Genomic DNA, 18,112 nt, shown 5'->3' on the forward strand with positions numbered 1-18,112 from the left:
GACCGGGTGAGACCGAGGTGGGGGAGAGGGGGAGACTAAGAAATGGTGTGTGAAAAGTAAGAAGGTGCGTGTGAACAGGTAGTTATTAATTATTTAACACGTTTATAGTTTATTGATTATATACAAAATTAGTTTTCCCAATTTAGCCAATTATTTATTGTTAATTATTCATTTATTGATAATAATATTAATAATAAAGGTATTAATTATTGTTGAATAATCATTTTTTTTAATATAAGTATATTTTCAATATACTAAGTCATCATCATCTCTAATTACTAAGTATTATTTATAAGGGCACATACAGTAGAAAAAATTGTTAGATTATAAAAAAAAAATATTTTTCTTTGCAGCATCATTTATTTCAACAGCATAAAAACAATGTGTGCCCAAAATTTGTTAGTTTATATTTATAAATTGATTTTAATTATTAATTTGTTATGAATAACAGTGATATTAGCTCTTATTTGTTATTACAGTATTAATTAGTTTTTTTTCCACTGTCAGCAGAGTAGGCCTATTCAATTTTTTTTTATTCAGATTTTTTACTTTTCATACTGTAGCTACAGGTTCAACTCAAAATTACTGCGAAAACAATTTTTGCACTTTAAAACTAATAAAATTTACGCAAGGTAGAATCAAGGGCGTCGACCTGTGATTGAAAGTGGGGGGACGAATTGCAAAATAAGGAAGTCTTGGCCGCAGGCCCAAGCCTTTGCTGGAGCCGCGGGCCCGCCTAAGGCCCCCATGGGGGTCCGGGGGAGGGGAAGCCTCTGAAAGCTCGGACAACTTTTTAAGTTAAGTTAAGTTTTTAAGTCTTATCAAATTGATTTTAAGGAATGTATTTAACATTTATTTCCACACTACATTTTCAAAATACAATGGCGGATCCAGGAATCCGAAACAGGGGGCATGAAGGGACTTTTACAGATGGAATATAACCACTATGGTTGGGGGCTGAGGAAAGAAAATTTATGATAATATAGTTGGCTGGAAATGGCACTCTCAAACTTAATTTGAATATATAATTTTCTCTTTTCGCCACTTTAAAATTTTGAAAAAAATAGGGAGGATGGGCGGGCTAGGCTCCCTTGAATCTGCTACTGAAACACTCATCATAAAAATTTTATTTAAAAAAAAATTTATACTGAAAAGAGGTTTTTCTTTTTCTTATATTGTGAGTGAGTAAAAATACTACCGTTTAATTTGCAATCCAACAGGACTTGGGAGATTTGAAGCACACAAAACATTAACATTTTTATTTCACAAACATAGGTGGTTTATTTAATTTTTTATTATCATGACGTCAAAGATTGCATCAACGTACATTGGAGTTCGTAAACTTGTGAAATAGATAGACCTATCCGTATCAAGGCTGTATAATTATTGTTAAATTCAATTTACTAATTAGGAAAATAGGAATCTATGTATGCAGACAATATTAAACACTAGTATATACGGGTTTTAATAATATAGAAAAGAAATAAATCGTTTATAAAATTGTGCAGTTTTGAGTTTGTAAGAAATATGTTGGCCTGATAGGTTTACACGCTTTCAATTTTAACAACGTACAGTACATTTTCACGATAAATTCAGCCTCTGACAACCATTGCACCGAGATGGTTGTGAAATGTACAAAGAATTACGTTTTTACTCGGTTTTGGTCCGGAATATGCTCTGCACTTGGAACAGAGCAAAAGTGAACAGAAGACAAAATTTGTGACAGTCATTCGTACCGGTAATTGCTGTTGTTCTTTTCACTCGCTTTGAAAAGTGGGATTTTAACTATAGAAGATTGGTGAAATGTAGGAGGGACAATTGATTTGAAAAATGGAGGGGATGTGTCCCCCCTGTCCCCCACCGATCGACGCCCATGGGTAGAACGATGCTGTGAAAATGATTTTTTTTACTTTAGAATTTCAACATCAGATTTCTGTCAATGAGAAGATAATGCAAAGTAGCGGGTTGGTAATTACAATGTTTTGGTCTTGCTAACTGTAATCAAAAAATGGAAAAGGTTGCATTTTCATGTCATGCAGCCTAATAACATTGGTTATTACCTGTATTAATTTTAAGTTATTACAGGCAATAATGACTGTCTTATAGAATTCCTCCATGCTTATAGGTATCAAAAATACTCAGTACAGTATTTAAGATGTCTGAACCAAATTGCAAGAAAGCTAGAGGAGATGGAAACAAAACTGTAGTGCTGGCCTATAGCGGTGGGCTGGATACATCCTGCATATTGGTCTGGCTTCTGGAGGAAGGTTATGATGTTGTGTGCTACATGGTAAGTATTGAAATAATTTGAAAATAGCACAAGGGTTTGTATATTTTCACAAATTTCATTGATGTTTTTATTAAAAATGAACTACAGGTCTCCCTCCAATTAAAGACCATTTTTGGGACTAGGGTTTCCTGTTCAGCAGCTGTAGTCAATAATTAGAATAATTAATATAAAAGTCGTTTGTTGCTTTAGGACATCAGACTTTAATTGGAGGTCACGGTGGTCTTTAATTGGAGGGTCTTTAATTAAAGGGAGACCTGTATTTACATTTGAAGACTTTTTTTGGCTTTAGTGTAGGCCTATGGTGACAATTTGTAGTATAAAATTATTAAAATAGACAGAAGAAAAAGACACTCAAATAATTATAATCAAATATATCTTACAGATGTACTATCAGTCAAAACAGAAAAAATACCTCAAAAATTCAAATAAAAATTTGAATAGCTCATTTACAAGGATTAAGTAAATTATTAGCTTCCACCAAGAAGTAGATCGAAAAAAAAAAAAACTGTTTTCACAGAATTACAGACACTTTATTACAAAATATCCTTAAATTGGCTAGTAATCAATTTTGAGGTATTTTCCTGACTTTTGGCTGATACATTGTGATGATTAACATTAATTGTTTTAAAGGCAAATGTAGGTCAAGATGATGACATCAAAGAAGCGGAGGATAAGGCTATAAAGCTGGGAGCAAAAAAGGTAGGGTAATTTTTTTTTATTAAATATTTTATAATTTATTTTTTTATTATTATTTTGTAATTATGGAAAATGTATTTTGTTATAATAAAATAATGCTTTTTAAGTGGTGAGGATTTCTTGTCTTAATTTTTATTTGTAAGCTAAAGATTTTAGTACGGAAAATTGCATAATGGAAGATGAAATAAAAGGAAAATTCTTCCATTTTATCACTGATATTTATTGCCAGTGGTGTTACATTCATATTTTGTATATTTCTTGTGAAACCTTCACTATTATTGCCATACATGTTAGTGCCATCATCTTACTTGCAGTGAATTGATTTTATATTTTCTTATGGGGGCATCATGCCTATTAATGTATCAGTAATGTTTTTCAAACCTAATTCCTGTTGTATCGTTCTAAAACCATTAACAAAATACACAAAATGCAGTAATAAAGGAGAGATAAGAAAGCATGAAACCACAGACTCAAGGTTTATTATAGGGAAATTCCCAGTATGAAATACAATATTTACCTTACAAAGTATATCAACATTTAAAAACATCGAATTAAAAACAAGAACAAATTAAAAAAAAAAACCAAAGAAACAACAATTTTTTGGGACGGCCACTTTCCCGTGACGGCTTGGACTGCTTGGCCTACTTAGCTCGACCTAGCCTAGTTGTGCCTGGTCTACCTTTAGCAAATTCTTTTCGAATATATCAAATGTTGCATTAAACTAAAGCATATTTTGGACAGCCTATTACGTTTTTCTGGCTTAACCTCTGTTCCTGATAATATTAAAGGTCAATATCAGGTAAAATATTATGAACATTTTTAATATACCTTGTGAGTGAATGGAAATTTATGATTTTTATATATAGAAATCTGCATTCAAAAGGTCGTCATAAAATAGCATTAGGCCCTAACATGTAATCCTGTGGTTATAGCAGTTGGCTTTGCCTTGCACTTCACAGTCATTCCTTGTGGGACATCAACAAGAAACAAATGGTTACCAAAAGGCTTTTGTCTGGCCATGCACACAATATTGAATGATATAATTTATAACTTCTAACAGTACCCTTCTTGATAATGAATAAACTGTATCTTTATGTATATTTTCAGTCATATCTGTTGACTGAATGGCTATGTTTCAAAAACTTCAATTGTAGGGGAATAGTGTGGTATTGTAGTGTTCTACCATGGACCTATTAATAAGAAATACTATTACCGGTACTTATAAATATGTCCATGGTTCTATTATTTATTTTATTTAGTATTTAATAAAAAAAAATAAAACCCACTTCTGGGTTGGCTTCAGTTTTATGGATACAATTTATTGGCTAGGCCTACAGTTTATCAAAAAAATACAACAAAAATGATGTGCAGTGACCTTATGAATTAACATATATAAAATCACCTTACTATTTAGAAGAAATTTTTATTATCAATGCAATAATTATGTCAATGGTATTCTGTTAGGCAAGAAAATCAATTTGAATATTTGGTTGTAAATAAGTACCCCTACTCAATAAATATACTGATAATTAGGCATATTCCCAACTATAGTACAAAAGGATAAAGATTAATATTCATATTTTATTTATTACAAGTTATTACTCTGTTTGAATTTCTGATTATATATAAAGAGAACCACAATTCAAATACTAATAAGTCTGCTAATTTACATATTTTAGCTGTTAACACTGTTAATATATATTATATAATATAGGCTACATAAATCGATTCAGCGAATTTATAAATAGCAGTGATTTTGAATGTATTAATCAGGTGTTTGGTTACAATGCTGGAGTTGTAGCACAGACTAGTTTAATTAAAATTTATGTTTGATCTGTAGGCTAAGCTGCCGTAGCGATAATTTAATCTTTGACTGTTGCTGAGTAAATTCTTAATTGTTTGGCTGTATAGGTTTTCAGTAGAAGGGAAATGGTGGTAGTGCTTTAATTCTCATGGATGCTGTAATGATTGAAAATGATAATAAAAATAATAAGTGTAATACAATAATAATATTGATAATATTTAATAATAATTAATAAATAATATTTAATAAATACATTTGACCAATATTGTAATTGAATTATATATAGGGAGGGAGTTGGTAATTCTAGGAAGTTATTATTAAGTGTTTTGAATTGAAAAATTTTAAAAATAATATATTCCTTTTTAAATTTCAACTTTGTAACCAGGGCCCTAAAGGAGACATTTTTTTTTTACTGATTTTGCCTATTGTATCTTTTGCTTTAAATTGGCCAATTTCCTTTAGGTATTTAATTTCCACCTTCTACATACTCATTAAGTAATATGTTGTTAACATTTACTGAGTGTTATTGTTTGATTTAATGTAAAAAGTAATACTGTTAATAATATTTCAGACTCAAATAAAGCATAAAAACCAAAGGTAGGCCTATTAATTATCCCTCATAAAATGAGCGATTCTAACTGATAAACAAGGCTTCTGGAGGTCGCTTCGCTGTAGTGAATATCAGCCGGTTAATTTTTTTTTGTTTTTTTGTGCAAAAATGTGGCCTAAGAATCCATATGGTCGGCGAACGTTTAATGTTTTCGGAGACTGGTATAGAACTTGTCATGTCTTCCTTTCTTTGTGCAAGTGTAACTGTGTGCGAAGCAGCTTTTCCTGAATTGGCCATTTTTTCCACAAAGTATTAAAAACACTAGTTTTTTTTTTTTTTTCTATCATATTGATCTTAATCCTTATGTTTGCTTCTCATCGTGTATACCTAACCAATTGTTATCAGCTTGGGCGTCCATACAACTCTCTGGTAAGACTCATCCTGAAGGAGTATTTTCAAACCAAACATGTCTACTCATGATAAAACTTAAAGTCAATGTTAAAGTTTTTATTTTCGATCTGCTATTTCACAGCTGAACTAAGACTACCAATTACTTGGCGTTTGTCAATTGGTTGATAACAGATTTAATTCTAGATCTGGATGGGGTCACCCCTACTTCACATTGGCCCAGTGTTGTGTTTTTGGCTTCAAAAAAATATTCGTCGAATGTTTATTACTTTTAGTTTCTTTAAATATTGTTTTTATAATTTTTTTCAGACGGGCCAAAATAATTTGCTTCACGGGCTAAATTTGGTCCGTGGGCCACCTATTAAGAACCAGTGCAATACACTTTATTGTGATAAATTATTCTATTATCTATCTGTCCATCCATCTATCTCTCCATTTATGGTGTGTGTATACATCCATCATGTACTGTACTATATCCATCACCTATGCAATTCGATGTAATCTCTTTTATCTTTTATTTGCCAGTGTTTTTTTCCGCATGATCAGTCAAGGTTTATGTAATAGCACAATAATATTGTTCCGTATTGATTTCGCCTGTGTTGATGTGCCAGTTAGCTATTCAAAGCAGTCTTTTTTGGATTTGGACAGGATGTAAAATTCAATCCAAGGGATTTGAAAGTGCTCGACAACAACACTGCACTTTCAATGTACAGACTCTCTGCTGTCTGGTCCTTTCTTTCTTTGTGTTAAGGTTAAACATTAAAAAAATTGCTATCCTGCTATAAACTGAGATGTAGTAATTTAGTAATAATAATAATAATAATAATAATAATAGCATAATAATAATAATTTATTATTATTTTTAAAACTATATATCAATAGGAATGTATAAATGATTTAAAAAAAAATGTATTCATATAAGAGAACACATTTTAAAAACAAACACATGAAACAATCGTGTCATATAAGGACACAAAAATAAGAAAAAAAAAATTAAAATATTTATTAATAAATAAAAAAAGTTTCCATAGGTTTTTGTTGTTCATCAGATTCCTCTTCTGTTGCATTATATAAATTCCACTGGGTATTAGGAATTAACCAATAATAGTTGTTTTGTAAAATTTAAAATAACTGCTCTCCTGAAGCCATGTTTACTTGAGACTAGGAGCATCACATTCCATATTTAATTTCTGCCGTCAATCAGCTTTTTTCTGAGAGTCACTTTAAAGTTCATTCTCTGATAAATGATACCTTGAACTTCTATTATTAACATAAATGATCTAACTAATGAACATTCATTAAAATTGATGACTGATAATGGTTAACGAGGTACTCATCAGCATTACACATCATTAGGCTGCTAATGGTCCTTCTTGAAGTGTTTTACAGTATCAAAGACACCATTTCCACCTCTACTGTACGCCTGATATGCTGCTATTTCGACAACAGAAAAATAAAGTACATAAAGCAATTAGCGTACTGTATGAATCCTATTATTTGTGATGTGCCAAACACGTACAATATTTTTAAGCACTTTGTAATTACTCGCCATCGTGTTGGGATTCAATATTTCGACATTAATCAGGGTTCGTACGGGTCATGGAAAACCTGGAAAGTCATGGAATTTTAATATCATGTTTTCCAGGCCTTGAAAGTCAGGGAAAATATGGGACAATAATTAAAAGTCATGGAAAGTCATGGAATTTGGTAATATTACAGTATGTGATCTCTCATGTAAAATGGTTCAAAAGTCATGGAAAAGTCATGGAATTCTGGCTAGAAAAGTCATGGAAAATCATGGAAATTAACTCATGAGAAAGTGTATGAACCCTGTTAATTATGTCATCATCAGGAATGATGTCATCATCATTCCTGATGATGACATAATTAACGTCGAAATATTGAATCCCAACACGATGGCGTGTATTTCAATACTTGGAGTATGTATTATACTTTCTTATCTGAGATTAATCAGTGGACCTTTCGGTTTTTGTAATTACTGTATTGTTAATTCAATATCAGACACACAGTACTACTTAATACTGCACAGTCCAGATTCAAGATTATATTATTGTCCAAGATGAACATTTTGAATCTCTTCTTTAGTCTGTGTCTTTTAAATTAGCTTTCCATTAGTTACATTTTAAAGAAAAAAAAATTGTAGAAAATGATATGTAACATCTACAGTACTGTACTGTATATGGGTCATCAATGTGAACACATTACTGTATGTGCAAATTTGTGAGGCACATCAAGCACAAAAGTCTTTGTTTCCGACTTGCAATTTTGTAACACTTGCTATCTTCAACAATAAAGGTTTTTTTAAAATGCTTTTAATAGAAATTTAAATAATATATGGGTCATCAATGTGAACACATTACTGTATATGCAAATTTGTAAGGCACATCAAACACGAAAGTCTTTGTTTCCGACTTACAATTTCGTAAGACTTGGTATCTTCAACAATAAAGGTTTTTTTGAAATGCTTTTAATAGAAATTTAATAGATCTTGAACTAACCATCAAATTGATGAGTGCCAGTGTTACTCAAAATATTTAAAAATCGGCTGGTATTTGCAATTCTTGTTGATATTTTTAAAAGTATAGAATATAGAATTCTTCAGTCTGAAATATCCTGTTTTGAGAAAGCTGACAGCAATATATTAGCAGCTGTATTTACAGCACGTCCCAGGCTCGCAAAGCTTTGGAAAAAAGCTTCTCTCAAGAGCAAGTGTGTACACTCAGGTAGATGTCCTAATGAAGCTAACAAACATACGCATCTTAAAGGAAGACTGTTCCAGATGGTATTGTGTCACACAAACAGTACATTCTATAATTCGATGACATTATGTATAAATCGCATGGAATTGGTATATGGTATGTCCTATATTATAAGCCAGATGGGAGTAAAAATTACATGTTGCTTTTCAACTGGCCCAAAAAAATTATTGTGGGCAAAATGCTGATTATGTCGAGAGAACCACTTTAAAATTTACCTGTAAAGTCGCTATGGAAACCCATTGACAGTTATTGTAAGTGATGCATTTGTATTTGAACACATAATGGATCATGCCTGCGGGGTTCATATTTATTCCTACTGCTTCATGGATAATTGTTAGTAATGGCAGTCACAAAAACATCTTAAAATTCAGTGAAAATTAAAATTTGATTGCTTTGTTAGTGATTTACACTGCTTTGTCTATTGTATGTCATTACCTGTATATCTTGCATTGTAATTGCCAAATGTGGGATGGAGAAAGTTGTTTGCATTTTACAATCTGCAATAAACTTTAATAATAACAATGGTAACAATAGAAATCTATACTACACCATTTTAACAAAATTATCAAAGTCACCAAGTGAACAATAATCCAGAAAAAAATTGAAGTTTAACAAAGGTAACAGACAGTTTATTAAAAAATATTGAATGCCTAAAATATGTACCACTTAATAAAAAATGGGAAATCATACCTGTAACTTGGTAAAAACTGTAGAACAACACCTATCCTTTGAGAGAGACCCCCTATTAAGGGGACAATTTTTGGCTGTGCATTGGGGGAAATTACATTTTTAACACTGTGACCAACCTCTATTAATAAGGGTTTTACTGTATTTTTCTATTGATTATAATAACATTCATTTGGAAATGGTTTAAAATTTCTGTGACATCATAAATATTCCCATAATTATGAAAAAAATATATTGCCCCTTTTATAATCAACTGCACCCTAACTGTATGCAAAGTCAAAGTATATCAAACACTCAAACAATGCTCACTTATCTTTACTATCATTTTTTATCTTTTTTTTTAAGGTTAATTTTTTTTGTAATTGCAGTATAAAACCTGTCCAGACACTAATTTTATTTGACAAAAACATGTGACATGCCTAAATATGGTCATGATGACATCACATCATAACCATATATAGGCACATCATGACTATATATAGGCATACAGTTTTTTGTCCAAGAAAATTTGATAATCTGGATAAGGCAGAATTCTGGCATGTGGCATACTCTAATTACTATTTCTCACAGTTAAGATTTAATCATCTGCTATTTTCAATCATATTGTTGCTAATAAAATCGAACATGGGCTATAATCTGTTTTGTACACTGCAAATAAATTCACAAAAGTACTGTCCAAACAATGTAAGTGTTAACACAATCAAATATTATAGTAGCAATTATAAAGGGATTACATCAATTTTAGAGGTTTTAATCAAGTGTAAAGTGTTTAACAGATCAGGATTGAGTTCAAAAGATGTAGAGTTCAAATCAGAGAACTAAGAAAGAAAGTGAGGTTTTGAGCAGGAGATGTGAGAAAATTAATGTGGTGAGAATTTAAATGATTACTGTTGTTGTTACTGTTATTAATACACTATCCAATAACTTGTATTATTTTTTTTCCCAATTAAACTACTGTAAATATTAATGAATTATATTAACTTTTTTTCAGTTTGTTTGCTTGGATTTGCGTAAGGATTTTGTGACTGAAAACATCTGGCCAGCCGTGCAAGCCAATGCAGTGTATGAAGACCGCTACTTGTTGGGCACTGCCCTTGCAAGACCATGCATTGCTAAGGGAATGATTCAGGTTGCTAAGGAAGCCAAAGCAGCTTACATATCCCATGGTGCAACAGGCAAAGTAATGTGTTATTTTCTAATATACACATAGTACTGAATGTATAATAAGAATCTTTTAATGTAATATCTGGTTATTTTGCACAAATCTACCCACAAAAATACCATAAGATTAATATCTGGCCATTCTCTCTATATGTCTAATATACAAAAGCATTTCATTTTAAAAACAATACTCTGATAATGTTGAGGGCTGTTTGACACAGCAGTTTTCATTGTGGTTTTTAACTTTATTGTTGGCCGGTGATCTTGGACACCTCAACTTGCACTGCTGATAGTCGTTCATGCTGTGGATGCAAGCATGACATATACATATCTTAGCTTTGAACCACTGATTAGCCCATTAGAGCTAAAGAGTAAATTAATCTACATTTGGCTCATTGACTTTCATCTTGGCCAATGTGGCTATTGTTCATTTCGGTAATTTAAATATAAAAGAATTACTTGTTTTACCTTATCACCATCAGAATTAATATTCTCTCAGATGGCTGTGCTTTTGCCATCTTTATTACTCCCTGCATATTGGATGCTTTTTGGTGTTTTTTTCATTTGCTTTTGGTAAATAGCATATTTCAATTTTATTTTATGTGTGGTTACCTTTTTATAGGGGAATGATCAGATCCGGTTTGAACTGGCTTGCTATGCACTGTACCCTGAAGTTGAGGTAAGTAATTACTCAAGACCTGTCATTCATTTCAGTATAGTAAAAACACATAAGAATGTGGCACAGCAGCAATTCATTGGGTTTCCAACTGAATGGGTATAAGTGTGAGTCCATACTGGCAGTTTTTCTTGTGTCTCTGGGCTAGACACTTTGAGTTGAGCTTTTGGATAAATGGTAATGTTCTGCTTTATGAGTAAAGCTAGATCTCAGTTCAAATTCAGCTAGTGTCTGTTTTTTTTAATTGGATTCTCATTGCTTGGTTTCTAAAGTAACCCTCATGTGGGGACAATGTATCCATTATAATGTTGGTATCTCCCAAGACAGTGGGCTCAGGTAAAATTCAAAATTCAATAAAAAAATTAATATGAAAAATATGTTTATTTTTCTTTTATTTTCACTATGTTTGTCTAGGGATATGTAGTTCCTAGAGAACAGAGGGGTTGCATGTTATGTTTGATTGATTCAATATCCAATGACTAGTGCCTGCTACTGGTGCATCAATACTGTATCCAGTACTGTGGACCCAATGACAAGGGATACAAAACCCTCCGTAACTGCAAATAAAAGTGCTGTACAGGCAACTAGTAAAAAGTACCTAATTATTTGCCATTCAATTTTTTTCATTAGATAGTTGCTCCTTGGAAGATACCCAAATTTTACAACCGATTCCAAGGACGAAATGATCTATTTGATTATGCAAAGAAAAATGGAATTCCTCTTCCAGTCACACCTAAGAAGCCATGGAGCATGGATGGGAATCTTATGCATATAAGCTATGAATCAGGAATACTAGAAAATCCAATGGTTAGTTTGAATTTTCCAATTCCTGATATGGTAATTTCACATGTTATGCCATGGAAGAATAAACTTAAAAACTTATTCCTCCAATGATACATCAGTACCATGTGTTCAGTACAGTTGCCATCTATATAATAGCCAATCACATGGATGGAGACCTCAGGATTTTATCATTTTTAGACAGGATGAATGTAGGCTCACACAAATAATAATCATGAATATTAGAACAATATTTAAATTTAATTATATTTGAATTTTTTCTACTTTTTTCAGACGCAAAATCATCATTTCTGAAAAAAATTGTTGTTTCTTTACAATTTTTTACATCTTCTTTAATACATATTATTTTCTAGACTACTGCTCCACATGATATTTATCAAATGACAACTGACCCAAAAGAAGCACCAAAGGAGCCAAGTACCATTGAAATTGAATTTAAAAATGGTGAGAATATTTCACAATCAGATTAACTAATGACTGAGAGCTTGTTAACATGATTTCTGATGTTGTATGTTGTCATCGTACATCAACTAATATATGTCATTTTCCTATATTACCAAATTTCGGTGTGGAATCATGAAGGCCTCATTATCTGCGTGCCAGCCATTAATCTGGAGAAGTTAAAGGCACTCACAGCACCTTCGAGCAGTGGACATTTCTGCTAAGGCCCACCCCTTGGGTTGTTGCTGAGATCCTACAAAAAGATACCATAAATGTACATAGACATGTGTTAGTAGGACACATGTGTGTTTGTGGTACAAGTATGTAATCTTAGCGATGTTCTCATTGGTCATTTGTAAGCTTGACTGACCCTGTGGACAGGTCCATTTGTTGTCAGGCAATAACAGCTCCTTCAGCTCACTATTTTCTAATCAGTGCCCGCACAAAAACTTTACAATAATTTCTTAATATGGATTCTTTCCAAAAAACCACCAAAGCTCAGTTAACTAAATCCTTTCCGAGCCACTGGGGCTCATAGGGCTGGAGCTTATCCCCAGTTTCTGTAGTGTGAAGCGGATGAGAATTGTACTCCCCATGGACGGGACACTAGTCCATCGCAGGTTAGTCCCCAGCAGTTTCCTGGTACCCATTGATACAGCTGGGTGGACTGTAGCAATGTAGCTAAAGTGCCTTGCCCAAGGACACAAACGAATTTGCACAGCAGAGACTCGAACCTCCGACCTTACGATTGAAAGCCCAAACGTCAACCACTGCGCCAAACTGCTGCAATCATCAAAAAAGCAAACATTACCATACGAATTATCATTAAAATCAGCTTTGTTTTCATTAATCATTGTCAGTACCTTCATCATCATTGTAATCATTATCTTTAATTATTCCTATGTAACATCATCATCATTCATATCATTAATCATCATCACCAATATAATAATAATCATCATTTTCAAACATCATTAACATCAACATCAGTTTTACCATCATCGCTGTTTGTTCAAACATCATTCTTCATCATCATATCATGCCATTCTGCTTCATTTTTCTTACTAGGTGTACCTATCAAAGTAACCAATGCAGAGGATGGGGTCACCAAGACAGAGCCACTGGAACTTTATTCTTACTTAAATGAGATTGGGTGAGAGCCACAGTGTAAATAGTACTACAGCTATATTTTTCAAGGAGGACTCTATAATAATTTATATATTATTTGTCATTACATATTCATTTATTTATGTCTATTTCAAATCAGAGCTGATCATTTGGAGGACCTAAACAATAGATTACATTAAACAATTAAATTTAAAAAAATTATTTTTTTTGCAGAGGCAAACACGGAGTTGGTCGTATAGATATCGTTGAAAATCGTTATATTGGGATGAAGTCAAGAGGTGTTTATGAGTGTCCAGCAATGACCATTCTATTGCAAGCTCACCTGGACATTGAGAACCTCACCTTAGACCGGGTAAATTATATTTTATAAGTTATAAAGTGGAAATGTTCAGCCATTTTGAATGTGTGTAAAAACAATTCTAAAATAATATAAGAAAATAATAATTATATTATTACTTGGCTTTTTAGGAATTTTGAAATTTCTCCACCATCTGGCTTACTTTGTTAATTTTTACGTTTGTGTCATGGTATTTATGACCTTCTTCCTCAAAAAACCTTTAGATACTAGGCAGCCCTAGGTGAGTATTTAAAGGTAGCAATTTTAACTGAATGAAGAACTATAATTTACAGTACTCTATTTGCATCTTCTGATGATGCCTGTGCTGATTATTTAAAATCAATTTAAATTTATTTCATTTACAATATGGATTGCCTAACAAAATATTCAAATTTGTTATATAAAACATATGGTTGTTAAATGTTAGATAGCACATAAAACTCACAGCATTCAAGGTTAAGTGAATACTTGATATAACACATCAATAGTAGATGTACACAGACAGGCTGTCAGGGTATTGATCAATAAATACATCTGCAGTACATTATCCTAGCTTTCCTGCTAAAATCAAACAAAATAACAGTTATAATGGCATAAATAACATGGTTCATAAATTATCTGACAACCCATCACTTAATACTGTCTGAGATGCGCTAAGAACTAATAATATAGAGGTTTACCTCTACTGTTTATGGGGTTTTTGGGGGGATTTTTTTTTTTTTTGTGTTTGTTTTTTTTGTAGCACATTCAGGAAGCTTCTAAATGTTTGCTTGAACTTTTTAATTTGCTTTTTAAATCTCCTCTTTTTATTTTCACTGGGATCCCACAGGATAGAAACCTGTGGATTTAGAGGGTCATCCTTTGCTTCCCTGTCCTCCTTTTTGTCCTCTTTTCCTTCTTGGTTTCTTTTTGATGTACTGTCTACTTGTCCTTGGAAACTGTGTTCCCATTTTTTTTCCTTGTCAGTTTTTCCCTCAAATATTTATGTGTTTTCTTTGTATTGGTAATTTTTTTTATGTTTTCTCTTTTTTTGTACCATCAACTTTTTCAGTTGTTTTAAATAGCTTTTGGTGTATTTTTCTGAATTCAATTAATGATGTTGATTTTCTTCCCTTAATAAGTTCTCTCTTTGTTGTATTTGTTGATGTTTTGTGAACATGAAATAAAAAAAAAAAAAAATTAAAAAAATTAAGTAGCATCTTTTCACCATTTGTTACCTCCTTTTCTAACTTTGTGATTGTGAAATCCAAAGAATGTCTCAATGTGATGTAATATACAAAAGATTAATAATTATTATAATTAATAATAACCTGAAGCCATAATACCATACTAAGTATGCTAGTCACTGGTAGCCAAATATTCTGTCAAAGAATGACTAATAATAATAATAGTAATAATAATTGAATTGATAGGATCCCATTTAATGATTTAAATAATCTTATACATTTTTCTTTTAAAGGAGGTGCGTCGTATGAAGCAAGATATTTCGGTGCGCTTCTCGGAGCAAGTGTACCGTGGTTATTGGTACAGTCCAGAGTGCGAGTTCTCAAGATTCTGTATCGACAAGAGTCAGGAGTTTGTAGCTGGACGTGTGATTCTATCAGTGTACAGAGGCCAAGTCTACATTAGAGGCAGAGAATCTGCGTATTCACTATATAATGAGGAATTGGTCAGGTATTGCTTACAACTTATAGTTAATGTTATTTGCAGAATACCCATTTCAATAGGGAGGGGAGAGAAGAGGGACACAGGGGTGGGTTCAACTTTAGATGTTAACATTGTGTTCTATTAAAATGATTTAAGATCTTTATTATCATTATTTTCATCTGTAATGATAGTATGATAATTACTTTAATTTGAGTTTTTACTATTAGTAGTTATTTTACTTTCCTTTAAGAACTTCTCATATTTCAACAAAACACGTATTATTCTAATCTAATCTGGTCATTTATAAAGCACCTTTCTTAACAGATACGAAGAGTTGTAAGTTTTTCCCTGGTCATTGGGGCCACATGCTTAAGTGTTGCTGCGATTTTTGCACAGGAGCAGGCAACCCCACCAGGTACCAATTTATACTCCTGGGTGGAGAGAAGCAATGCAGATGAAGTGCTTTGGTCAAAGACAAAAGCGAAATGCACAGTGAGAGATTGAAACCCCTGACCTAGAGGTTGGGAAACCAAACCGTTCCCGTGCTGTGCAAAACCGCTTCCACAAAGCTTCCACTTGTTTTTAATACTGAAGATCATAGGAAATGATTATAAGGAATGTTAAATACCCAAAATTAGCTAAAATCTTGTGAATTATAATCAAGATGTACGTCTGCATTATGTGTGTACTAACATACATAATTTCTGAATTTGTGGTTTACAGCATGAATGTGAAAGGAGATTATGAACCAACTGATGCGCTTGGATTCATCAAAGTCAATGCCTTACGGTAAGGTTCTATTATAATTTTATCAGTTATAAATTTTACTAAAATACTACCATTTGCAAATCAAACACCTTATGAATTCAAAGATATGGTTCAATAAAAGATGTAATAACATTAGGTAAACTATTAAATAGCAATATATAGCTATGATTTACCTTTTGTTAAAATCTAAGCAGAACTAACCACCAAACACTACTCTTAAAACAAAATACTAAATTATGCTATCAACAACTTATTGCTATCCTCAACATCTGACATCTCTCTATACCTATTTCTATTGATGTCATTCTTATGCTGTATGGTATGTTTTGATTTTTGACAGGCTAAGGGAGCATCAGCGGCTACGAAGCAAGATAACAGCTAACCAGAAATAACTTCATTCAAGTAAATGTATATACAAGTGATTACAAGTGATTACAAGTGTTTAGAGTAACTTGTAGGAGTTGTAACTTAAATGTTCATTTAATTTATTTGTCTGAAATTAAAAAAATACAAGTAAAAGAGAAAATAAAAGCAGAGACTGGTGTTTCAACAAGAAAGTGTGTTGCTGACCAGATGAGATTTAATATGTTTAATTAAGTGATGGCTGTGTTTCATCTCATGTTTTAGAGTAGTAAAAAAATATGCATACAGTATCAATTTGTGTGAACCCTTGTTTATCAGCATTGACATTTGTATTTATTTACTGAATTTATAAAGCATCTTTTTCATGAAGATCATGCTCAAAGAAATTAAACAACAAAAATTAAAAGCTAAGCAATGCAAAAATACAGTATATCCCCTTCAAGAACAGAATGAACAATTCAAATGTAATAATTATCAAAATAAATGTGCACATAATTTATCTAGGAAGAATATGAATATTATTTAAAGAAATAATTTCTACTTTCTTTAAGTTATCATGAAATAATTTGCAAATTACAGATGATGGACGTTGCTAATCCCTGCCCCAATATTGTTGCTAAGGGCCCGCTAACAACAGCGTAAATTTAGCAGTGGTTGCTCCAGAAATTTGCCGGCGAGTGTCCGACATCTAAGGGCTGACTAGAGCCTCAACTGTGGATCCCAGAATGTAAAATCTCTGGTAGGGTTCACAAGCTCTGTGGCTTAGTATGTCCCAAATTGTAATTTTAGACGACAATATTAGGGATTGGCAATCAAAATAACGTTACTTGGATTGGCAAATTACTATTACCCTGTATTTGGTTTAGTACGACAGGGAAATGCCCTGCAATCACTAGAACATAGGTAAAGCTTGTGTGTTTATGAGACAAGCGTGTATTCCTGGGCCTGTTATAATTTATCAGTTGTTAAGTTTCATTGTATTACAAGCAAATATTCAATGTGACTGGCCTTCCTTGGTGTTTTTATGGTTGGATGTATTGCAGTTGAAAATACCAATAAATACTGAAAGTCTGTGGTAGAAGAATTTAATGTTTTTCATTTACTTACCGCTTTCTTAAAGAAAAAATACTCTCACGGGATGGTGGTGACTTAAACAGTGATCCAAAAACGATGATGGTGATATATGATTATATTCTTATGGTAATGAGGATGATGATGATGACAGGCAGCAATGATGGTGATGATGATCATTATTGCATTAAGGAGCAAGTGGGAAAAAAAGCATTGATAGGCTTAATTACGGCACCACAAGCAACAACTATTGGAATCGCACCATATAAATGAATGATTGATTGATTGAATTATTGGACTGCTAGTCTAGTTTATAAAGTATTAGTTGCATGTGGTGGACATTACTCTGTAGACCCTCATGCAATTATCCATGCACTAATTAATTCTGCATGTACTAATTAGCCTCCCCAAAGGAGCGAAGCTCCAGGGAGGCTATTGTTTTTGCCTGTGTTCTTAATGTTGTCGTCGTCCTCGCTGTTGGTCATTTGCTTGTTACCACGATAA

General features: G+C 32.5%; 1 protein-coding gene across 1 annotated transcript in view; it reads left to right on the plus strand.

The window, feature by feature from the left end:
• LOC117102220 (argininosuccinate synthase-like) overlaps window positions 1-17,621 on the plus strand; it is a 19,502-nt gene extending 1,881 nt beyond the window's left edge. The window contains exons 2-12 of the mRNA XM_033242450.1: window positions 2,126-2,290; window positions 2,921-2,989; window positions 10,207-10,395; window positions 10,999-11,055; window positions 11,683-11,859; window positions 12,207-12,297; window positions 13,363-13,447; window positions 13,636-13,774; window positions 15,219-15,433; window positions 16,130-16,195; window positions 16,515-17,621. Of these exons, the coding sequence (XP_033098341.1) occupies window positions 2,126-2,290; window positions 2,921-2,989; window positions 10,207-10,395; window positions 10,999-11,055; window positions 11,683-11,859; window positions 12,207-12,297; window positions 13,363-13,447; window positions 13,636-13,774; window positions 15,219-15,433; window positions 16,130-16,195; window positions 16,515-16,566 (1,305 nt within the window). The 3' untranslated portion in view covers window positions 16,567-17,621. The remainder of the gene's footprint in view (window positions 1-2,125; window positions 2,291-2,920; window positions 2,990-10,206; window positions 10,396-10,998; window positions 11,056-11,682; window positions 11,860-12,206; window positions 12,298-13,362; window positions 13,448-13,635; window positions 13,775-15,218; window positions 15,434-16,129; window positions 16,196-16,514) is intronic.
• The last annotated feature ends 491 nt before the right edge of the window (window positions 17,622-18,112 follow it).

Source organism: Anneissia japonica, unplaced genomic scaffold, assembly GCF_011630105.1.
Source record: "Anneissia japonica isolate Jap-2015-1 unplaced genomic scaffold, ASM1163010v1 scaffold1005_len2656397_cov198, whole genome shotgun sequence".
NCBI lineage: Eukaryota > Metazoa > Echinodermata > Crinoidea > Comatulida > Comatulidae > Anneissia > Anneissia japonica.